Source organism: Schistocerca serialis, chromosome 1 (assembly GCF_023864345.2).
Source record: "Schistocerca serialis cubense isolate TAMUIC-IGC-003099 chromosome 1, iqSchSeri2.2, whole genome shotgun sequence".
Lineage (NCBI taxonomy): Eukaryota > Metazoa > Arthropoda > Insecta > Orthoptera > Acrididae > Schistocerca > Schistocerca serialis.
Genome location: NC_064638.1, coordinates 717,419,133 through 717,445,653, shown reverse-complemented (window position 1 = coordinate 717,445,653; position 26,521 = coordinate 717,419,133). Strand labels below are relative to the sequence as shown.

The 26,521-nt window shown below is 38.2% G+C and overlaps 1 protein-coding gene across 4 annotated transcripts in view; it reads right to left on the bottom strand.

Moving 5' to 3' along the window:
* Positions 1 to 5,821: 5,821 nt before the first annotated feature.
* Positions 5,822 to 26,521, bottom strand: part of LOC126481186 (exonuclease mut-7 homolog) — a 232,865-nt gene continuing 212,165 nt past the window's right edge. For all 4 annotated transcript variants that reach the window (XM_050104787.1, XM_050104778.1, XM_050104804.1 and 1 more), the window contains exon 16: positions 5,822 to 6,439. In XM_050104787.1, coding sequence (XP_049960744.1) covers positions 6,014 to 6,439 — 426 coding nt within the window. In that variant the 3' untranslated portion in view covers positions 5,822 to 6,013. The remainder of the gene's footprint in view (positions 6,440 to 26,521) is intronic.

Here is a 26,521-nt window from a genome sequence, read left to right as displayed (position 1 = left end):
GAATCTAAACCTTCAATACAGTATTATACGTGTCACTCGTAGGCCATTCATCAAAGTTATATCTTTTTACATCAGAAAGTGATTCATTTGTTTTAGGCTCCCATTGACATTTTCGGTGATGCCCCAAGTCATCCATGACACTGCCAACTGCAAGTGTCAAACCATACCTATATCTTTGTGCAGCAAGTGAGTGGCACTCATCCCCTGATGACTCGCCGTCACTCTTGTTAGTGTTCATGCACCTCTGGCCAATTTTAATTTATGTTGTATCAACTAACACAATAATCTTTAGCTGGTACAAATATTAATAGTGGACCTGGGTATTTGATAAAATGCCCTGTTACACTACATATCCCAGCACTCAACCTAAAGATGTCGTGCCAAATTACCTGTTCATAGTTATCTATTTTATTTGCTCAACATGTATTTCATTTATGTTTCTCATTATTGACTCTTACCCATTTCATAATTAACACCAAACAAACCATATTTTTAAAAAAAGAAAACTAACCATATGTTGTTCATTCTGAGTATCATGCATCATATTTAAGCCCCACACCATGTTGTGACTCTTTCTTGTACAATGCCTAAAAACTTATTTCCTTGAAACTGCTTAAAAACTTGTTTCATTGAAACTGCTAACTTCTCAGTAGGTGGGTATAGTTTCTTGTCTAAGTATGTTACCTCATTTAAGAGACTGATTTGCTTTAACTTAGGTGAACCTTATGTCTTGACATATATACTCTCTTATGCCTATTTTTATTACAATTTCTAGTCTTAGAGGAATCATAGTTTGACTGTATGTCCTTTGTTCTGAGGACACAGCCAGATTTCAAATACTGCTGCATGAATACACACGGAGACATAAAAGGTTCTCATACACTGTAATTAAGAAAATTATCTATCTTAACTAGCTTGTAAACATCATCTTTGGTTTGATCAATTGTCAATCCAGCCCTTTAAATCATTTCACTGCACAACTGCTGATCCCCTTCTGCAGGTAAACACTGCACAATCTTATTTCCAATCATGTGAAAGTGCCCCTTACAAATTCCTTACCAATACATTGTATAGGCCATTTCCATCTTGAATGTACCTTACCCATGGCATAGTTCATTCCCTTTCATGGATTTGTATATCTACCCCTTTATTTCTACTGTCTTCTAAGCAGGTGCACTTCCCCTTTTATTTTGAACCAAATGCACAGGATCTCCTCAGCTTTTCTCCTATTTTTCCAATTACATCAGTTTGAAGACGTTCCTTCACTTGACTGTAACCAGAAGTCAACTTATTCTCTTCCTCATTTCATATACGTTTCCTTATATTCTAATTATCTTCTTTTATTCAAAGCAAATCCACATATTTACAATATTTTATACAATAATTTCCCATCCTATGTATTTAGTTGAAGCTCAAAGCTGTATCTCTACTTTGTAGTACCTAACATGGCTCACGCTTTTCATTATTTAACACTACTATTGACATTATTCAGTAATACATGTGAGACAGTGTCACTTTGTGTTCACAACTAGTGTATGTTCTTCGGTCCACACGTCTGCTGCTCAAATGAATGACACTTCAGTCACCATGTTTTTAGTACATCATCTTCCATGCATATTCTGCTTCACACCTGTCTATTCCCCCAAAAATTTTTGATGTGCCTAAACCTATTGGCACTTAAATTACTTGTTGTAGTTGTCAACATCTTATGTGAAACAGGTGTAGTGCAATCTCAGCAATCCTGTGAAAACTGGTTAAAGGTAAACGGAAATAAGAAGGGTTCCACAATGGGACTATAGCATGGAAAGAAGGAAAACAATACCAGACCTTCGCAAGGAGAAGGAAAGGAAAAATAAGAATGGATTTGTTGAAATCAAAGAAAAGAAGACAGACCCTAAAGACAGATTCCCATCCCACCTACCACCACAAAAACGGAACCCACCTGGATAAGTTCTTCACCGAAACGCTAGAGGATGAAGAGTGTTAACATGGATTACAGAATTGCTTGCTTCGGCCTCGCTGTACTCAGCCTGAAAACTGATTTCTACCAGCCCTTATTGTATGCTTGGAGAGATTGATCTAATACCACGTGTTAAAAAAACCTTCATAAATCATAATTTCTCAATCATAAATCTTTCTTGTCTCAAGTCACATCCACCATCCACCATATGCATACATTTTCTTCCAAAATAGCCCCCATATCATAGTACATCTGCAATGTATTTGGTTCATATGATAACTATTATCTAATGATATGGAAACTAATTGTTAAATTAACTGTATCTCTATGATTTTGTAAGTTGACATAGCTATCATCAGTGACATACTTTACAGGCATTTAACAACTGACCAATAACAGATGATAATGCTTAAATTGAGTCAGTGCTGCAACTGCAAGCCAATGAAGTTCATGCAGGTTTAGCATTGTGTCAAACATGAGTTACTGTGATCATTGTAGGCTAGTATCGCACCTTCATGTGATTTTAATCAGCCATGTTCAGACAACTGTAAATATGTACCTGACTTTTTCCTTCAGGAATGGTCAATTACACTGGAAAAATCATCTGTTATGGTCTTACAGTTGGCTACATGTTATATCACAAAAGCAGTTAATTCTTGTCCATTTCTTATGACATTGCAAAAATAGATCCACCAAAGCTCTTCCTGCCTCCCCCTTCTTAAACAGATGTTACAGACCATTCCTTGTTGGCAACAGGTAAGCCATTCAATGGACGGCACCACATGTGAGGACATGAAAGTTTTCTTCTATGTGAAGAAGATAAGGCACCAGTTCCTTTTCCAATTCTGCACATAAGACAAGTTTTCTTCCAATTTTCCATGAAATTAATTTTGAAGCCTTGCTAAATGCATCTAATGTCGATAGGGTAGGTCAAATATTTCTGCAGGCTTCAGTTTCCATATAATGTAGTTTTATTTCTGGCTGCATGAATTGCCTTGGTCACATATGTTTCAATCGATTTGTTCCTTTTTCCCTGCAGGATACATTAACATTTGTTCTCAGCATTCCAGCTAAACAAGCACTTGTTAGTCATATTCACAAAATGGTCCCAAATCTTGCTATAGCCCAAATTTAGATTATTACAAATTTTACAATTTTTAGATTAATTAGAAAATGACAAAAAATAGTAGCTATTAATACGAGACATAGTCTACAAGCTAAGATTACCTTTAACATGGTGTACTAGAGAGAAGACTGTTTGTAAATGATGATGTTGTTGTTGTGGTCTTCAGTCCAGAGACTGGTTTGATGCAGCTGTCCATGCTACTCTATCCTGTGCAAGGCTCTTCGTCTCCCGGTACCTACTGCAACCTACATCCTTCTGAATCTGTTTAGTGTATTCATCTCTTGGTCTCCTTCTACGATTTTTACCCTCCATGCTGCCCTCCAATACTAAATTGGTGATCCCTTGATGCCTCAGAATATGCCCTACCAACCGACCCCTTCTTCTAGTCAAGTTGTGCCACGAATTTCTCTTCTCTCCAATTCTATTCAATACCTCCTCATTAGTTATGTGATCTACCCATCTAATCTTCAGCATTCTTCTGTAGCACCACATTTTGAAAGCTTCTATTCTCTTCTTGCCCAAACTATTTATCATCCATGTTTCACTTCCATACATCGCTACACTCCATACAAATACTTTCAGAAACGACTTCCTGACACTTAAATCTATACTCGATGCTAACAAATTTCTCTTCTTCCAAAAACCTTTCCTTGCCATTGCCAGTCTACATTTTATATCTTCTCTACTTCAACCATTATCAGTTATTTTGCTCCCCAAATAGCAAAACTCCTTTACTACTTTAAGTGTCTCATTTCCTAATCTAATTCCGTCAGCATCACCCAGCTTAATTAGACTACATTCCATTATCCTTGTTTTGCTTTTGTTGATGTTCATCTTATATCCTCCTTTCAAGACACTGTCCATTCCTTTAAGCTGCTCTTCCAGGTCCTTTGCTGTCTCTTGCAGAATTACAATGTCATCGGTGAACCTCAACGTTTTTATTTCTTCTCCATGGATTTTAATTCCTACTCCAAATTTTTCTTTTGTTTCCTTTACTGCTTGCTCAATATACAGATTGAATAACATCGGGGAGAGGCTACAACCCTGTCTCACTCCCTTCCCAACCACTGCTCCCTTTTCATGCCCCTCGACTCTTATAACTGCCATCTGGTTTCTGCACAAATTGTAAATAGCTTTTCGCTCCCTGTATTTTACCCCTGCCACCTTCAGAATTTGAAAGAGAGTATTCCAGTCAACATTGTCAAAAGCTTTCTCTAAGCCTACAAATGCTAGAAATGTAGGTTTGCCTTTCCTTAATCTATTTTCTAAGATAAGTCGTAGGGTCAGTATTGCCTCACGTGTTCCAAAATGTGTTTGTAAATGTATAAACTGCATAAAAATGTGATGACTACTTACATGCAAAAGTTTTAAGTTGATTAAAACTGTGTTGGCTACAATCGCATGTGACAATGAACTGACATGGCAGTTTTGCAGAACCATTGATGTGGTCTGCGAGAATTATTTCCAAATTTTCTTTGTTGTCTAAAGCATCAGATGCCAGCAAGCAGGAACATACATGTACAGCATAACTAAACTGATATGTCAGTAGCTCCATCAGCTGGTGGGAATATATCAGAAGTAACACCAGCCTACATACACAGAGCTGCTATGACAGCCACAACGTTAGAGTGGTGAGGGCAGCAGGCCTTACAAAGCTTCGCCCCAGCAACTAAATTTTCTGGATGTGAATCATCACCAAAGACAAAAAAAGAGGCATCATTAAAGCCTTGATGGACAGAGCTAAAAAAATTTGCAAGCCAGTTTATTTATGAGATGAGTTGAATCACTTATGGTTGGCTTTCAAGAAAACTCATTACTCAAGTAAGGCGGTTGATCAAGTATTCTTTCCAAGAAGAGAGAAAGAAAGGACTAAAGAGGAACAACAGCTGTCAACTGGAAAAATTTTCCTCCCATTTATTAACAAAATTGTGTTTCACACCAGGAAAGTCTTGAACATGTGGGGTTGAAACAATCTTTAGAACCACCAACTAGATGAAAGAATATGTAAGAGTGGCGGAAGATGTACGGTATCACTAGCATCTCCTGAAATGTCTTAAATTCCACACAGTCATGGACAAGTATACATTGGAAATACAAAATGAAGTGTTAAGACCTGCTTAGCCGAACATAAAACGAACTTTTGTCTGGGACATACTGAAAAAGCAGCAGTAGCAGAACATGTTTGCAATATGGAAACCATGCATTAAAATTGAGTGAGGTGAGTGTTTTAGTGAACAAAATGCATTATCATGCATGCATGTATAGAGTGTCCATAGAGCTTCACAAAGAGCATAACTATTGTAATACAAAAGTAGTAGTTAGATAAAATATGGATGTCAACTTTTCACCAACAAATGACAATGAATTACTTTTAATTGGTAATGATGGTGCCAGCCAGAGATAATGCACATTAAGCATCATGTGGCAAATGGCAGTGTCTTCTACTCTGCTCAACAAATATGAGGCATCACCCTCAAGCCATGGTTGCAGTTTCAGATGCAGCTGTCTGAATGCAGTTGCTGATGGCTCCCCCAGTCAGAGATGAAATGTCGTGGAATAGTTTTATATATCAACTACAGCCCTTCAGCCTGGAAGTCTTCACTGAAATAAAATGCCTGTTAATGAAACTAGAAAAAGTTGGAGGTTCTTAATCAGCTTACTGTGAAGTATCATATCTTTGGTTTAAATTCTTTTATGTAAGGATATACAGTGAAAAAGAAAACCAACAAAAATAATTTAGCAAGAGTACTTTTGCATAGTATGTATTTATTACAGCACATAACAGCAGAAACATAAAAATATTTTTTTCAAAGTTTTCCAAAAATACCGTTATTGGTAAGTTATAAATAAAATCGAAATAGCAAATATATCAAAGTATTAAATGTATGAGAAACAATATGCACTCTTTAATCTTTATAAAAAGGAATCTAATCATCTTTAACAATGTCTTTCAAGGTTGAGTTCAGAGCTCTGCTGAAATGTGAACCACACCAGTAACACCTCCCACAGTCATCACAAATAAGATATTCTTTTTCTCTCTGCAGAATTGGTTCAGGTATTATACCAATCTGAATAGCAGCACCTTTTTGTGTCTTGCACTCACTCATTATAATTCCATCCTGTACATTCTGTACTTTTGCTTCTGTGTAACATGGTGGTCTTATCAATTCAGTATACATGTCATCTTCACTTGAAAAGCCTTCAGAGTCAAAACCCGCTTCTTCAACTTCTACTTCTTCTTCATCTTCAGCTTCAGCTTCTTCAGGTACAGTGTACGAAAGGCGGCGATAATTTTCAGCCAATTGCTGCATTGTATTCCTAGTTACTTTAATAAATGTGTCTCCATTACAAATCTGCAAATATTATAAATACCAGTGTATTAATTAGTGGAAAGCCTATTATTCCAGTGGGGGAAAATGGAAGAACTTCAAGCAATAATATGTTGTAATGGGCAATTCTAATCAAAACAGCTACATTATTTTTTGAAAACAATTCTCATGTTACTTTTATACAATTTTGTACCAAAGAGAAAAGATTCATTACAACAAAATATCATGTGGAAGTAAGATCAACAGCACCACATGTAGAAGCCAATTAATTCCACACAATCACACTCTGGTTCTCATGTGTTTCAAAACTGTAAAAAAGTGAAGAAAGAAATATTTTAAGATACACACACTCATTCCTGCTTTTGATTTCCCAATTTTTAAATAAAAAATGCAATAAAACACCTGCAGTCTTTCTTCACAACATGTTGCCCATATAATTACCTTTTGGAAAATGCTTCTATAGGGAAGATAAGATGAATCCTTATCTCATAAAGGTTGTATGTATACAATTGTACAAAATGATGAAATTTTCAGAAAGTAATGGACACTGCTTCATAATTAGTAATGAAGTAGCAGTAACATATTTTACATGTACGTTGTATCACAGAAGCACCTATATTTTCTGTTTAACTCACTTATTCACATGGAACTTATAAAAATAATGCTTTATGTGGTAATAAAACAGTTATTGTATGGGGACATGCTGGAAAGTAAATTCAGAGAATGTTTTGTGTGTAAACTCATAAAGCTTTTTAAATAAAATAAACTTAACTAATATTCCACATGTTTATTATTCAAGGCTATATATTTATTTCTGAACATAGTCACCTTGTGATGAACACATTTCTCCCAATGAGAGACCAGTATATTGCACTGCAGAATGTGTGACTTTGTTGACAGAGCCACAACCTCACCTCTGCTTGCATTACTTCATCACTGTGAGAGTGAGATTCTCAACAGTGTTCTTTAGGTTTTGGAAACAAATGAAAATCAGATGGAGCCGCATCAGGACTCTATGTAGGATCATTAATGACTGTGAACCCACAATGTCAGATTGTTGCAGCACCCATCTGTGATCTCGCATTGTCATGCTGAAGGAGAGGGTGTTCCATGTGTGCATGTTGTTGTTGTTGTGTTGATGTGGTCTTCAGTCCTGAGACTGGTTTGATGCAGCTCTCCATGCTACCCTATCCTGTGTAAGCTTCTTCATCTCCCAGTACTTACTGCAACCTACATCCTTCTGAATCAGCTTAGTGTATTCATCTCTTGGTCTCCCTCTACGATTCTTACCCTCCACGCTGCCCTCAAATGCTAAATTTGTGATCCCTTGATGCCTCAGAACATGTCCTATCAACCGGTCCCTCCTTCTTGTCAAGTTGTGCCACAAACTCCATACAAACACTTTCAGAAACGACTTCCTGACACTTAAATCTATACTCGATGTTAACAAATTTCTCTTCTTCAGAAACGCTTTCCTTGCCATTGCCAGCCTACATTTTATATCTTCTCTACTTCGACCATCACCAGTTATTTTGCTCCCCAATTAGCAAAACTCCTTTACTACTTTAAGTATCTCATTTCCTAATCTAATTCCCTCAGCATGAACTCTTCAAATTTGAAACTCTATTACAGCATGCTCTTTTTCACACACCAACACAGTTGTGTTAGGCACCAGCATGTTACACACAATTCGGAGCCCTCTAGTGGTAGAAGGTTGCAACCTTTGTCAACCAAACGGGAAAGTTGACTGAGTAATCTGCACGACATGTAATATCTCAACCAATATTGAGAACAGAATAAGAAATTCAAAAGCATTACTTTTCGGCAAGAAGCTCTTGTTGGAGTTCTGGAAGCTTATGACTAAGAATACAGAATTATAGGAGTAGTTTAGCCAGCTGTGCACATCTGCCATGGCACAATCAGATTCTAAGTACAAGTCACTTTTAATGACCTTAAGGCAGTCAAAGCTAACACAGCTGCCTTGCCTTCTCCCACTGCTAGTGCCATGCTCATGGTCATTTTCATTTCATGCTTTTTGGGAATACCCAATGAGAATGTAAACACACATTTGCGATGTGGGTCACCCCTGCTCGTGGCCAGGTGTTTTTTTTTTTTTTTTTTTTTTTTGTGGAATGTGGGAGGGTTCAAGTTGTACAGAAATGCACATACTTTTGTCAAATCGGTTGATGCTTTGAAAAATGCTGAGAAGATTGACACCATGACGAAGGGTTTAGCAGAGTGGTATTCCAATAAAAGAGGCACAAGTTATTACTGTGACTAACTTTCTACCTTTGGGCAAAGCTTGAGTGAAGACTTTGCGGTGAGGCATTTGCAAGCAGAATAAGGGCTGTCTCACGCAAAACTTATACCCTTGGCCAGGACGTGACAAATCATGAAGCACTTTTGCAGAAGGCATAAATGTACGCGGTTGATGTTTTCATTCATAATATAAACCTGCAGATTCCTGGTGAAGTTAAACTGGCTTCCCCAGCCTCTCTCCACGAAGTGATATATTTGGCATTGTTACAAGAAGAAACAAGGCAAGCAGCAACAAGCCATGCCATGTGTTTGCTAGCGTTACCGTTTCAGAAGATGTAGGGGAGATGGCCGCACGCCCAATAAGTGCTTGGCTTTCTACTGCCCTAACTATCAGGAGTTGGACACTTATGAATGCACTGCCCATGATAGTCAAATAGGCAAGCCTTCTTTTAATGACTGCTATGCTAAATGGCATATTGTTGTGACACTCTCTCACGTATTTCGCAATAATACCTTCTGACTTACATGACTTTTAAAGACGACTTTTATCCTAAGAAATGCACCTGCTACATTTCAAATACTTGTCAACTCCTTATTACAAGGTTTGAAACCCACGACATGTTTGGTGCATTTAGATGACATTATCATATTTCCTTGAAGCATTGAGAGGCACAATGAGTGATCAAGGAATGTGTTGGCGAGATTACAGAATGCCAACTTGAGCTACAATTTGGATAAATGTTCTTTTGCAGAACCTGTGGACTATTTTCCTGCTCCTACTGCTTTAAAAGAGTTACAGTTTTCTAGGACTGGTGAACTATTATTGTCATTTTATAAAAGGCTATGAGTTTCAACAAAGGTTTTAAAAGGCTACTGGAGAAGGGAGTACCCTTTGATTGGTCTGAAAAATGAAAAATTGCCATGCAATGAGTTCTTGTTTTGTAATGCCTCAGATTTTGCCGTACATGCATTTTATGCCAGGAACAAGGTGGTGAAGACAAACCAATTGTTTATGCTTCTCACTAGCTTATCAAAGCTGAAGTTGTTATAGCAAAACAGGAAACGAATTGTTAGCCTCAGTGTTTGGAGTTAATTATTTTAAATCTTATTTGTGTAGTGGAAAATTCACTTGGTAGCTGACCATACTGCCCTTTTATGGCTCTTGAATTTAAAAGCTCCCAGCCACTGTCTGATGGCTGGGTTTTGAAACTAATTGATTATGGTTATGATGTACACCATAAACCAGCCAAATGTCATCAAAATGCGGATGTCTTGAGTAGAAATGTTTGTGTACTGTAGGTAAATGACGTACTTATCACATAGTTGAAGGAAGCACATCAAATGTAAACAGTATGCCACCCTTGCAGATTTTTTATATGGAGATGGTATATTATACCCCACGATCCCTCTCAGAACCTGAATGGTAATACCATAGCCTATACAAACTCTTTATCATTGCTGATAGCATACTAGCATGTCACAATGGCAAATGAACAACAAATGATTGCATTGCTACCCTTTATTGGTGGTGTACTAACCACAGGACACTGAAAGGTATATATGTCCATGTCTTCCATGCACACAGCAAACACAACAAATTTGGCCACAAATTCCACTGCAGATCTTCCCACAAGCTTCTAGGCCATTTGAAACTGTGGCTTTGGTTATAATGAGACCCTTTCCCCAGACACAGCAAGAAAATAAATATACTCTGTTGATTATTGATCACTTTTCCCACTAGCTAGTGCTAGTGCTGATATGATGGCAGAGACTATGGCAAAAACATTTATGAATCATTTGGTACTGCCGTTTGGAAGTCCCAATGCCATATTGAGGGACCAGAGAACATATTTGATGTCTGCATTATTTGTACATGTGTGCAAACTGTTAAGAATTAAAAAGTGGAGAACCACCCCCTTCCACCCCAAATCAATGGCTGCATTGAACAGATGGTCGACTTAAGTGATAGTCCATTTTGACATTTCAAGCCCTGTCAGGGGAACATTGTGCAACCCCTGCCTGCTACATCAGTAGAACTGCTGAGAGGTAAAACTTGCATTGGTAGAAGAGTGCCAAAGATGATGGAGCCAGTGCCTCTGTCATGGCCCAGGTATGCCCTACGCTCCAAGCATCCCTATTCACTTTGCTGTTTTTTTCAGTCTCCTGCCCTTATTTACTTGAGGATGGGCAATATGATGCCATCATATGTCTTGTTTACCCTCCCATGCAGCATCTGTTTACTTGTTGCATGTTATTTGATTGTTTCTGCCTGTGTACATGCCTGCAGTTGTTATTTTTTGTCATATTTGTGGAGGAGGTGGTGAACAAAGAGGCTACCTCTTTAATGAGAGCAATCAGGCCTTAGACCAACTGGAAGAAAATTATGCAGTGAAGAGTCTTTAGCTTCACCAGTAATGAGTACAGAGTGTAAATCTAATTAATAACCTACATGCCAGGAAAGGCCCTTATTGCCACTAGTGTTGAATTATTTAAAGAAGTTTCTGCCCACTCTCATAGGGTTCTAACAGTTTTGGCAATACTGACTCGAATGTATGCACCAAGGCCCATGGTTACTGGCGTAAGAATTAGAGCCAGGGTGTGGGCACTTTGACTTCTGTCCAATTTTTAGAGTTTATTACAGTAATAAATGTCATGCCAAAAATAAGCATCATCAACTGTCACTTAACAGGAAGTGTGTAAGGTTAATTAATCCACAAACACATAAACCACTGACCTCCTGCTTACTGGTGAGGGAATCTGCCAAGGCTCGCCTGACATGATTCATTGCCTACACTTAAAAGTTCATTCCACAGTCCACTATTCTTGCTTGTGGTCAAACCTCAATGTGGCCTTCCAGGTGTTAACCACCAAAACAGCTCATCCCACTGGTCAGCTACTCCCTTCCTCATCTAAGCTGAGCAACAATCATAGTAATTTGCTGTAATCTCTCGTTAAATAAAAGTGGAGGAGAGGCATCCCTGCAGCAACTGAGCTTCTCACCCTGGGATCAGTTATAACCAGCCATCCAGCTGCACCATTGCAAAATGGCAATTCTCGCCTGTAATCCCAATAACTGATTTACATTATTCATTGTGTTTTTTATGGAAGACTTTATGTCCCACTAACTTCTCAGACCCCAATTAGAGGGTAAAACGAGCGAACCACATTTTAGTAATTGTAAAGAGTAATTACAATTAGTATGGACCTGAGACACACAGCTGATCTCGGAGGACATTTGTCTGCCATTATCACAACTCCGTTTCTCACAAATGCAAGCAGTGGTACAAGTGGCCACTCGGAGCATCATAACATGATTGCCCTTAGTAAGATAACTGGATACATGATTATTATACAATAACTGAAATAATTTGGTATAGTAATGCTAATGTGACTTGAAAATTCTGAACACACTACTCACATAAAGATATCCAAAGATATACATGGGAAAGACCATTATTACAGCAGAAATCAATAATTGATTACATAATTACCAAGCAACGACCAAAAATGGTAGTTCAAGACCTTAGAGTCATGTGGGGAGACAACTGTGAGTCTGGTCACTACTTAGTTTTAGCAAAGTTGACATACCCATTTAGGAGAAAACAATCAACAACTGGACAAGTGGTTGACCACAGCTAACATCAAAAATTAGAGCAGGCAAGGTATAAGCTCTTTCTCCTGAAGCAGTTCAGCATCAAGGATTTATTTCAATGTAGATTAGAAAACGAATTAAAAGTGATTCCAGAATATGACAATGTTGAAGTAGAATATGAAAATACTAAAAAAGCACTTACAAAAATTTCTCTAGAGGTGCTAGGGACTGAAAGTAAAAGTCTAGGTATATGGGATCATCCATGAATGTCTGATGACCTGAAAATGTTGATTAGGGAAAAGAAAAAGCTCTTCAAAAAATGGTCATCAACTAAATCACTACAGGACAGGCAAAACTACCAGATAACAGATTATGAATTAAGAAACAGAATTAAATTAGAAAAGAACAAGATGTGGGAACAGAAATGTATTGAAACTGACAGTCTAATAGGTGGATCAGAAACAACAGAAGTGTGGAGGACAATTACCAGTATGACGAAAACGCAAGTAAACAAAGCAGTAGACAACCTAATTCCCTTAAAGGAATGGAAAAAGCATCACGCAGACCTTTCAACTGAAGACAGGCCATATTACACAGAAGGGAACAAAGAGAAAATGGAAGTAACTGATCGAAATATAAACATTACAATAGAGGAAGTGAATTGTGCATTAATTAAAATGAAGAATGGCTGATCACCAGTCCAGGAAACATTCCTGTTGAATTACTGAAGGCTGGAGGAAGATATCTGAAGAAACGAATAACCTGCCTGATGAACAACTGTTGTAAAACGATTGAAATTCCCTCAGAATGGAAAAAGTCATATATGGTTTCTATTTTCAAGCAAGGGAATAGAAAAGACACAAACTGCTATAGAGACATTAGTGTCAACTGTACAATGAACTGTTTATTTGGCAAGATAATGTTTGAAAAAATTAGACAAAATGTTGGTCACCATATTGGGGAAGACCAGAGCAGGTTTAGGCAGAACAGATCATGTACAGATAAATTATTTATTTTACAACAATTAATGGTGAAATTTATAGTAGTATGGAAGGAACTACACATTGCCTTTGTAGATTTAGCAAAATCTTACAATAAAGTCCCTAAATCTAAGCAGTGGGAAGCTATGAAAGATATAGGTATGGATGATCACCTTTTACAAATTATCATTGAAATGCACGGAGACAATGTGGGACAGATTAAACGAGGTTCAAAGTTATCAGTACCTATTAATGTTACTAAAGGTTTGCGACAAGGTTGCAGTATGTCACCAATCTTGTTCAATTTATATGTGGAAGTGGCTCTCTGAAATTGGAAGAACAGCTATAGAGGAATGGGAATCACTGTCAACGATGTAAAGATATTTTCATTAAGTTTTGCTGACAATCAAGCTATTATAGCACAAGATGATGATGACCTAGAGTTCATGATATGATGATTATATCAGTAATACAACAGGTGGGGACTACAAAAAATGGTTCAAATGGCTCTGAGCACTATGGGACTTAACATCTATGGTCATCAGTCCCCTAGAACTTAGAACTACTTAAACCTAACTAACCTAAGGACATACACAACACCCAGTCGGTGGGGACTACAAATGAGTCTAACAAGAACAGAGTATCTGGTGGTGAATAGTGATGTTAAATTTGAAGTACACATCAATGACAAAGCAGTTATGAGACAAGTAGAGAAATTTATATATCTCGGGGCACATAATGAGAAAAATTGATTGGGCAATACAAAAGTAAAATACAGAATACAGCATAGCAGAAAAGTGTTCGGGTGTATGAATTCTTTTTGGTGGGATAAGAATATTTCCAACAGCAATAAGAAAAGAGTAGGTAAGATAATGGTTGAATCACGGCAATGCTATGGATCACAACTGTGGATCTTAAATGTGGATCTCAAAAGAAGACTAATAGCTGTGGAAATGGATTATTTGCGTAGGAGTGCCAGAATACCAAGAATTGAAAGGAAAACTAATGATGAAGTAAGAACTAGAATGAAGGCAAATGATACAGTGACAGATAGCATTGAAAGAAAATCATTAAAATGATATGGCCATATGATGATAATGCCAGATCATTGGTTGCCAAAGAAGGTTTATGAATGGAAACCACCCAGCTGACATAAGTGCGGAAGACCACGACGTTCTTGGACAGACCACATAAATGGAGTAATGGAACATCGCAGCATTGACAAGGAAGATGTGCTGGATAAAGAGGCTTGGCAGAGGATAAAAGGAATACAACAATGTTGTTGTTAATTAATCTTTGTATTGATTAATCTCATAATAATAAATAAATAAATGATAGCTGCTATTAATCAGGTGCAGTGAAATAACGGGAAATCTATACGGACAATGTTTTCATAGGTCGGTATGCTACAATTTTAAAAGAATTATTAAATCTTTTGAGAAGAAATACAGTGCATGGCATACAAATAATTTACTTAAATGACATTAGAAATTGTAAAAACACGTGACTATCTTTGATGGATTAAACATATTCCTGTCACGTACATTGGGCACATGTGAGCAAAAGTTGGAGAATAACTTTCGTCTCCATCATTATTTTATTGACAGAGAGGGGAATAGTTATTCATCTTCAAAGGCCAAAGAAAACGGTTTAGACCATGGTGAGATTCTAAAGAGTGGAAATGGAATAGATAGTACTCAACATCTGACCCAATAATACAATTTCTATCTCCGTAAGGGACATCCTTCACTCTTAAAACATTCCCGTTTCAGTAACTTATTTTCCTGGTTGTGCATCACTATACATTACCAGCTCTTCTGCAAACACCTGTGTGTCTTACTGGTTAATGATAATCCTATCACTTTGCACCACTTAAATGGCTGCTTTCCCACAGTAAACCTAATTCTCCTGCTCTATTGGTATTCCACAGTGTCTCCTCTATAGTAAATCTTATACCCTCCCCACTTACTAAGATATTCAGAAAGGGGGCGATCTGTGTTCTCACTCAGATTACCTGTAGGAGATTTCCAGACTTCAAGGAGAAATTAAACACTATGGAGAGAAGTAAATTTTTGACTTGTAGGTGTTAAATAAATGAGGCCAATGCCAGAGAGGTTCTTTCTACAAAGCCATGGGTAATTATTTGTTAAGACCACTCAAATTATCACTGTATGAGTCTGCTTTTCCATATTAGAGAATGCGATCATGAAGGAACTTTTGCTGGCAGAACAGCTGACACATTCTCTGCCCATGGCCATTCAGCCCCACAGTGGTTGCCATCATGAAATAAGGCATGGCTTACAAGGAGAGGTCATCAGCAGTGGGTTTGAGTTTTTGAAACCACCTATGTGGTTATGTAGGTTAAGAGCCCAGGTATCTCAGCTAGCAGCTATTTGACCTGATGGGCCCCAATTTGTAATTGGCAAAAAAATTTGGAATTTTGTGCAGCAAATAGCCTGGTTTGTGATGTAATGGAAAGAATAGTAGTTTCACATGCAGGAGGGTGTGGGTTCAAATTTTGTCAGGTGCAGTAACTTTTTTATGTTTAAATCTTTATCGAAATGACTTTGATTATCATTTTTATTTAGTTAACTGATTTAAATGTAATTTTTTATTTCTGTTCCTTTGTCACATAATTTTAATAATAATATTAACTTCTTCATTTGCTCTCCTTTTTCTGCCTATTATCTTCTCTCCACTTGAAATCTTTGTTCATGTGTTTTTAATTAATTTTGATTGAATTTCTTTTGTTTAATCACCCTGTTTTTTTCATCCACATAACTGCATTCATTATATCTATTTATCATTTTGTTTGAACTTCATTACACTTATAAACCCTTCTTTCATTTAAATCTTCTTCAGCATTATTGTATCCATAGTGCAATAAGTATTTAAGTTACGTTTTAATATTTGTATGATGACACCATGAAAAAAATTACAGATCAGGTAGCGAAAAATTCATTTTTCACACCAGTGCACAGTCAATATAAATAGATTGTTTGGTCTTTCGTTTACTAACTGATAGACTGGAATTTTCAAATAACTGAATATTATAATAGAAAAATGTAATTAAATTTATCTTCACAAAAATTCTGAATGGAAAGAAAATGATATAAAGAAAAAATGAAACAAATGAAAACAGATCATACAGTGATTAAAATAATGTAACAAAGGAAGAGGAGAAAAAACACTATTAAATCAATTAAATGAATAAAAATGGTGATCAAAGTGATTTCGATAAAGAATTGAAAATTACTACACCTGTTGAGATTCAAACCCACAACCTCTTGCTTGTGAAGCTATTATCCTATCCAGTACACCGCACAACCAAATTACATAGTTCAACTTTTTTAATGTTACTGACCATCATCCAAAATTTGGTATTTTTTTCAATGACTCGCAAATGTGGGCTCACCAGGGTGAACGGCTGTAGGGCGCAATATCTGGGATCTTCACCTACAGCACTGTATATTTGGCTTCAAAAAGTCGATCCCAGTACAGGGGACCTCTGCTTGTTAGACGCCCTTCATCTTTCAACTACAGCCCGCTGTCACCTCAACACTGAATGGAAATACACACACACCAATATTGTGCATGGCACACATGGATGCCATCTGTCAAACCTGTGTCACTTTGGAATGAGGGGTTTCCTTGTCTTATTACAACCATGCATGAAGTTTGACTCTCAATGGTTTTTCCTCTTCAGTCCCTTGAATAACTCATCTCTCAAATGTTAGGAGCACAAGCCATACGAGAGTCAAAGTGTGAGATATGCATTATTCAGAAACAAGATACATGTACTGCCCGTTCACCTTACCATATCAACAAAAAGAGTACCCATCCACCCCTTCACCTTGCATCTACCACACAGGCATACAAAATTACACAGTTCGCTGTGTCAAGATTCTGCTAATACAATCCCACTTCTTAGACTGCCTTTCACAGCTGAGCTCTGTCAATAGCACCCGTTGCTTCAGTGTCAGGACTGTTTGGCAAAGTACGCATATATGGTGTGCTAGTCACTATAGTGCAATCAACTGCACACAGCCTGCTCATATGCAAAAAGAGAGTTTCAACAAAACTTCGGCCATGAGAGTCATTAGATGCCTACCCACGCTGACGGTGGCACCTGCTTTGTCATTTGTGTGTCGGAAGGCCTGCAGTTGGCTTAGTAGTACCTGTAAATGATTCCCCCTGTGTGTTAAGAGTCCTTTGAGATCCAGCATACTTTCACCTGACAACTTATTGGTAAACCAGATCATACGAATACATTCTCGGAATAGCAAGTAGGAGAGTCTCTGTGTGGTAACATCCTAAGAACATAGTTGGAAGTCATAACCTACTCACACCTAAGTATCAGGTTATACGAGCTATGCACTTCCACAATTTTGAGGATTGTTGCAGGAACCGTTGATGTCAGGATGGACAATTTCTTTGAAAATGGAGTAAGAGGGTGTCCAACATTGGCTGATTGTGTATTCCCACTAAAAATTGAAGAACCCATTTTTAGGCAGTTTTCATTTATCAGTAGCCTCCACCAACTCTACAGTCTTCCTAATCTGTAGTTCCTGCTATACTTGTGCCAATTACAAGCCATCAGACTTTTTATAGAGAGACCTCAAATAAACTAGTTACTACAGACAGTATAGGCATTTGCAGGCTCATTCACCTAATCCCTTAATAGACCCACTCTCTCACAGCATCAGTAGACAATAACCTCACATAGACATCATTGCACATTAATATTTCACTTCATTTGCTTCCATCACTTTTATCCAGTGTCAAGATGCTGAATGACACATTGACTATAACTATGGCGACTGTGCTCCCTCTGTCCTTACGATCACATATTTGTTTTACCTAAGTTAAATCTGCAAAAATAAGGAAGCAATAGATTCTCCAATGAAACCTGCTCAATATGCTGTAGCAGTTAAGTCGAGGCAGCCAACTGCTGGCACTGACTCACCAGATATAGTGTATCAGCTTGGATCCTGTACCTCATCACTGTGGAGTGTGCCAAGTCAGCTGCTGTACCTGCATTTGGCAACACCACTGCCTCACGCAGCCCCACCTCTTTTTGCTACTATTCTGCTCTTCTGTGGCCTGGAAATAACTTAGTTTCTAGATCCTTCTTCAACACCACGTTAACTGTGAAAAGTACACCTACTCTTCTTGCAGCACAGAAGACCTAAACACTTACGTCTAGTTATCATGTAATCAAATGCCTTATTGCTTACTTTCTTTTATCTTGCATTGTGCCACTGTAACCAAAAGGTGTGACTAAGTGAATTTCAGTTACCTGAGTTGCACAGATGTGGAGACTACTCATGGATAATAATTTACTCTTTATTGCCAACACATGTGTTTCATTTATATACACACAGGCTTAGGCTAGTTACATAATGGTTAATTTGTGGGAGGAGTCTCCACTTGGACTTCATCCACTGCATGCGTGACATGATGAAAAATGTTTTATTTGTGGTATTTGCCATAATGTACCTGATAACTGATGTTTTATTATTTGTTATGTTTACTGACTTGGGTGTTTTATGTGCCCCTATGCCAGGAGAGACTGTACCATCATGTAATCATTTGTCAGTTCATTTGCTAAGCTCTTATGCAGAGAACTGATTTACACTTCATACTGTCTGCTGCCCCCACGTCCTCCACATGCCCTTGTGTTGATAAGCCACCCTTGTCTTGCTTACTAGTTTGTTTTTGAGTCTATCCTATTAATGAAAAGCCTTCATGTTTGCATTTTTACACTATTTCGGGGAATAGCTTTCCACCGGTTTGAGTATGTTATGGGATCAGTGGAATATTATTTTTTCATTAAAACTCTGAAGAAATCACTTCTAGTGTCTGTGTTGCCTCTTGCCACAGTGGTATGCAACATCAGTTCACCTTGCTTGCCACACTGCTGTTGTGCATTTCCCTCAACCATCAGCACTTGCCACTGTACGAAAGGCCAACACCTCTCCCACACACTTATTTATCATTGCATGAGTACATTCTAAATGCTATGGGATCAGTGGAATATTATTTTTTCATGAAAACTCTGAAGAAATCACTTCTAGTGTCTGTGTTGCCTCTTGCCACAGTGGTATGCAACATCAGTTCACCTTGCTTGCCACACTGCTGTTGTGCATTTCCCTCACCATCAGCACTTGCCACTGTCCCCAGTTTATAGTGTAAGAACATGATGTGTACCTTACCTATTATCTACCTCTGCCCTGCATCTGAACCATGAAGAAGCGACTGGTCTCGCTGTTCTAACTTGCTCCTTCCCTGTGAATCCCTGTTTCCAGTCTGGTTCCAAGCCAGCATTCTTACACAGTGTGCAAAAGTGACTGAGATGATATGGTTTGGAGGGGAAACCAAATATTCTAGCTCTATTCAAAAGGTCTCTTCAAATTTCCATGTAAAGCCATATTTTTGCAATTTCACTCACCCTAAAGCCTACGACCAGACTAACCAGCAGTAGCCCTCACCCGAAGATACATGCAGACACTAGTCTCATATTTCACTCCCTTCCTTACCACCTGAAAACTTGTCTCTACACTGAAAATGGTTCAGATTATCTACATCGATTCTGGATTCACAAGAAAAATAGGACTTATTCCAGTTGATTGTACTCTGTGCCTGTAATGTTAACCATTGTCATAGCCTGTTAGGATGACACACTTTTTCTTCTAACCTACTGGGTATTACTCAGACCCACAGCTAGTGTTGCTTAATGGTTCCCATTGTGATACAATCACAACCACATTTAGGATGTAGAAATGCCTGTTATACGATCTCATTGTAAGCTTACACCCGCCCCTGCTGTATTTACAGAATTACTTTCAAAGGCACATTCCCATGACAATTGGTCGGTGTCGCTATCTATCAGATGACCATCTGTTGCAATCGTTTGACAAACACTTCATGCGTGTAAGGGGACAGATCATTACAGAGCACTATACTGTGCATATCAATGACTGGCACCATTGAAGAAATATGTTGGTCTTAATGCTACATAACTCCGTTTCAGATGCACTACCTCTAGTTTTTATTGGGGTGGCCATATGGCTCTCATATCAAATAGGCTAATGTACACGACTTAGTACGTTGCCTAAGAAAGTTCTACTGGAGCCTCAGCCACCGTGCCATTACAATCAGTGAAGGACAAGAAAATGCATTGACCCTCCCTTAAGTTTTACGTTTAATAGAAAGAATTACTTACATAAACTGTGGCGACAAAGGATGTGTAAGTTGAAGATTTGAGTACATAGTGAGTTGACACAAGGTCAATGTGAATAGTATCGGCTTTTTGTGTGCGTTTGGTTGAGCTATGTTAAAATGAATCAGTACTGTGTTAAACTATACTTTACTGTTTAAACTCCAAAGAAGATTTCAATCAGTTACCACTTTTGTCAAAATAAGAAGTGGGAAGGGGAAGGATTGTGCACAGTCCACCCATTTGAAGGAAATAAGGACAAATTATTTTAATTTTTTTTATTTTAGAGTAAAGTTTTGTGCTTCAAGAGGCAACTGTCAAGACCATTCCCAGCCTATCCTCCATCTCCACACATGATGTTGGGCTAAGCACACTTCCCACATTAAAGAACGATGACACAGGAATGCCTCGGCTACAGCATCAATAGCAATTCTCAACCAACAGGAGTAGGAAAGGATCACGTGGGCACTTTGATGCCAGCATCTAATACCCAAGGTGGAGACACTTCTCTCTCTCGGTCTATAGCTTCCTCTCTGCTAACACATTCCTCTGTTGCTCTCTGGAACTTTGGTCATTGTGAGCACCTGCTAACAGATGGCAACTTCCCTAGATGCAACATCTGTACCCCTTTACTGTGAATATAAACACTTTACAAAGTTATTTTCAGATTTTCACTGTCTTATTTGTAAATGCAACAAGACCTGAATGCACACCTGCCTGTTCTATTCTGGCCATTCCTGTACAACAGATTATCATCCCTGTGAAGACTTCCTTCTCTGTTCCCCAGAACTGAACCTTAGAAACCACTCTCTCTCAATTGTACTATAAACATTAATTAAGGGAAACTATCTTAGAACACATCTCAATTGTGTGTGTGTGTGTGTGTGTGTGTGTGTGTGTGTGTGGGGGGGGGGGGGGGGGGGGGATGGTCAGCACACTGAAAGTCTTGTAAATGTTTGAAATTATGTTTAAGGTTTGTTGGCAATTGCTAAGTGCTCTCGTTCACAAATTCTGGGTGAATGTAGCTTGAGTAATTTGCGAACTGTTACATTACTTCAAGACATATACATAGTTTTTAACTGTAATACTTGGCTTACAGTATTAAGCCTCTTTATGAGCAGATTATGACAGAATTTAAAACTTTTAAATTTGGTCAACAATAATACAAGATTCTGAAAATCAAACTTTTGCTGCTCCTGGAAGCCATTAGACAGGCATCATGCAATTGGTACTGTGCACCATGAACCATTTTACCAGTAATTTTGATCTTAGGTGTACATAAAAGCTTCATATGGAATTATACAAATTTCTGTGTCACTTTTCTTGGTCTTGCAGAAGTTACAACTGACCCATGAAATGAAATAGGCAATCAAGTTTTAGAGAGCACCGTGATGAAAAAGATGGACTAATATATCTAGTACTTTTAGAAAAAAGCAAATTAAAGATTTCACAAATAAGTCTTCAAAATTCATCTTTCTTTCACTTGCTCTGAGGACTCAGTGAACTCCAACTTGAAGGACACTCTTGACTTCTTATGCTCCTCAGCTGTTTCTTCAATCACCTGAGGGTGCTAAATGATTTTTCAGCTACGCACATTGTTGGTGAAATTGTCACACAATTCACAAGTGCCCCCTCAATGCTGGGGGGGGGGGGGGGGGGGGGGGGGGAAATGTAATTTTCAAAAGGAGATCACTTGATTTTTCCAATACAATCCTTATTTCTTTATAGTGTATACCAGCTCCTGTCTAAAGATCTTAAATGCAATAAAACTCAGGTATCTCCTCCATAAATTTTATAAAATAATTATTTTTAAATGGACTGTTGTTATTTTTATTTATATGGGACTTCTACTGTGCCAGTCTCAAGCAATAGCTCACTATGACAAGCATCAACATTTATTCATTCTTTTTAAGAGGATATTTTCCTCGTGTCAACCAAATTTACATATTTCATGCCATATGCATAAAAAAAAAAAAAAACAGAATTCCTCGTCACACATAAAAAAGGAGGTAGCATTTCATAAAATAATTCCAATTGAATTCATGTCATTATTGCACTCTTATTTGCTAAGAAAGGCATCTCGTTTGGTGTAAATGTACGTAAGGATTAAAAGTAACTGTCCTGCATTAATCAGGTGGAAGAGCCACCCATAATAATGTGCAAAAATAAGTCGTGTTTCTTGCAGTAGTTCTCAATATTTTGACGCTAGTTTTCATCACATATATTTTTTCCCTTAATGAATATGTCAACAAAATCCACTTCCGATTTGATACTGTGCTTGTGAAAAATCTTCAAATGTTTCTTTCTTATATGCTTGTGTACAGAAAGTATGTCAAAAGCCACAGATTATACACTGTCACTACTGTATCTAGACACAAAGAATATCTGTTTGACCTTGAGAACCACGATGTATGTAACAGATGATGATGCAGCATCTAACTTGAAGGCTTATGAGTGTTTTTCTAGTTCCACCTCATTATCATTGAAAGACTACAGTGAGCTCTCTTGATTGTAATGAAATTTTTAGAAAACTGTCTATTTTTCAGACCATCTTTCCCTCTCAAACCCAGTGTGTGTGCAGTTTTCTTCCTTCTGAAAGTGCGTGCTCTAAAAGATTACATCACTCAATTTATTCAATCTCTCGCATTTTCTCAGTGTGGTTGATAAACAGCATGCTTTCAAGTGTTAACTGATTTTACACACTAAATTTCAATGACTGATCCAGTCTTCTTACAGTGCTGAGAGCCGTGTCATAAGGTGTACTTCCTACCTGGACTCCATTCAGAGGTACTGTTGGTATCTCACCACCTTTTGTAGTCCAGTTCGATACTCTGCTATGCATCTTGATCAGTTGTTTCTTTGGAGTCAGTACTGTTATTTATGGAATGTAAGAGTCAGCCCCTAAAAACAAATAAGCATCAAAATGCATAGCAGTGTGTCGAACTGGACTATAAATAATGGTGACATACCAACAATACTTCATAGCCTGATTGGAGTCCGAGCAACAAGTACACATAGTAAAACAGCTTGCAGCACTTGAAGAGATGTACTGGGTCAGTCAGTGAAATGTACTGTAGAAAAACGGAATCAATAACTCAGCTGAACACCTGAAAGCACACCATTATCTGCTTCATCATTCCACTTGTGTTTCTTTATTGGAGTTCATTACTGAGGTCACTGCCCTCTACAGTCAACTGATGGGGAAACACAATGAAAATATACGCATTTATAAATTTATCTCTAATCCTTGTTTCTGAAACAGACCTGAGTTTGGTTCTCTTGCTTTTAAAAGTTCAAAATTGGTTGAGTTCAGTTACATTTCTTTTTTGTTATCTCCACAGAGTTACAAAACATTCTGGAATCAGTCACTGCTCCTTGTTGGCGATGGGATATAGAATATATCCTTGCTTCTTCATGGAAATATTTGAAGTGTCCTTTGCACCCTTACTCACAAAGTCTCAAAACCATTTTCTTCAAAGTTAGTTTAAACTACAGACAATATTTACAAAGTTCTCCTCTTTTGGAATGCAAACATTCCAACTGGGCTCTGTGTCTAACCAACTATTCTGAAACTCACACTTATTTTTATCAAGACTGGCTACAAATAAAAAAAATAAAAAATAAAAAAAGTCCCTCATACAAAAAAAATAATAATACAATTAAAAAGAGAAAGAACAAAGCCCTGGGGTTGGCATGAAAAGTTCTTGGTTTACTTACCACACCAAATTCAGATAAAATTCCAAGCTTTCGATCAATGCCTCCATCATCATCGTCAGGATCTAAAACTGTCTGCCATGAACTCTTCTTATACCCACAGGATGGCATGTGATAGGTTGCAATACATCCTGATTACAACGTGGAAATGCTGAGGTGGTGCCCTCTACGTCCACAGATTTTGTTTGTGCTGTATATGCAGTGTTACTTGCAGCACCCAGGCAGTGAACTGTGAGAAGTCTTCCTCTGTGCTTTTTATTTATTAAGTCCACACTTCCTTGCATTGCTAAAAGGATAGCCAATGTATCTATTGAAGTTGTTTTCAGAAAGTCTAATTACAACTGCTTTCTTGGCAACAACGTCCCAGTAGATTGATGTGTGAGCAAGTATTCTCGTTTGTTCAAACAAAAACTTGTACTTATTTAACAGGCTGTGCTCTGCCACTGCTGATTTATCTGAATACCTGTATTTAAGGTGATGCTGATGCTCAATGCAGTGTCTGTATAGACTGGCCCATATAACTTTTCTCAAGGCTAACAGTATCCTTTTCCGGTTGTGACAAGTCTTTAATTTTTCTGTTTGGCTCAAAGACTGGTCTGATTCCATGCCTATGTAGGTCTTTACCTATTCTGCTAGTTGTTGCATAACAGAATGGAAGCTGCACAATTTGTTGTTCTCTTAGCTTGTTTGAAATGTGTCACGTCTTGGTTTCTCCGACAGTGTTGATCTAACATCATGGAAGGAATACCTATTGCTTCTGAACACTGTCATCAGATGATTAATTTTGCAGCCAATGGGGTCCTTGTTTGAAATAGTTCTGGCTCTGTGTACTCAGGTGTTCAGCACACCTCTCTTCTGAGCTGGATGGTGAAAGCTATACCCTTTGAGATACGGATCTGTATGTTTCGGTTTCCAGTACACAGAATGGCCGAGTCATCCATTTGATTTCCATTTGACTGACACATCTAAGAAACGTATGTCCCATTCTCCTCCACTTCCACTGTAAATCTGATGTTAGAATGTATACCATTCAAATGGTCAACGAACTTCTGCCATGTGGCCAGATTAAAAATGTGTTGTCAGCATATCTGAAGAAGCAGGATGCCCGGAAGGAAGCATTGTTCAGTGCTGTGTTCTTCAAAATTCTCCATGACAACATTAACTATGGCTGGTGATAGTAGAGAACCCATGACTGTGCCATCAGTCATTTCATAACAACTTCCACCAAACATGTAGTAAGTGGTTGTCAAAGAGTGACCAAATAATTTCATAATTCCAGGGGGAAATGTTTTAATGTGTTTTCCACTGAACACCTTAGTACACAGAGCCAGGGCTAATTTGGACAAGGACCACTTCAGTTCTGAAATTAATCATCCGAAGATGGTGTTCAGAAGCAATGGGTATTTTGTCCATATTACATCAAAACTGTAGAGGAAATCAAGATGCGACGCTATTCAAACAAGTCAAGGAGACCAACAAATTGTGTGACATCTACTCTATGGTGCAACAACTAGCAAGATAGATACATGCTTAAACAGGCAACGAATCAGACCAGTTTTCCAGCCATCCAGAAAAATTAAAGGAATGTTGTGACCAGTCAAGGATAACCTCACTCTGAGAGTGCAAGGAATTTATAACATTACTTGAGAGTGTGGCAGAAGATATGTGGCGCAGTCTATACAGGCTGTTGCCAATCGCTGTGTTGAGCATCAGCATCACCTTAAAAACAGGTATTTGGATAAATCAGTGATGGCAGTGCTCTTCATCGAACTTCTATTTTTTTGCAGTTTTCTTACTAATTCTAGTAAAAACTTTTATAAATTCTCTGGTATCCTGGCCCAACGAGTTCCAAAGCCCACCAGAACGCATGGACCTTGACGACAGCTGCTAGGCGGAGCTCCTAATATTTGTGAATGCTGCTGACACTGCCTCAGCATTAGGCATGAGTTACACCCCCCCCCCCCCTCCCCCACCAGCCTACTGGAGCCTGCAGCCAAGCTACGAAGCTAGCAGAGCAGAGGCGCGGACCTCAGTCCTGTTCCGACTGCTATCTCCTATCATTCATTGAATGCTGCATTGCTTGGTTCCTGATATTGATACGTCTAGGCTTTTGATTTAGTTACACTCTGGACTTGCCATTCTGTTATTTGTCTTTGTTGGTTGTCTATCACTGTCATTGTCTTCTGTGGTTTTCGGCAACTGACCATCAACGCCCTTGGTTGGTCAGCCAGTGTCTCCTGGTCATGTCTGATTCTGGTTACTATATATTCATTTTGGCCAGTGTCTCCTGGTCATGTCCGATTCCAGTTACTACATACTCACAGCTATATTCACATATTCAC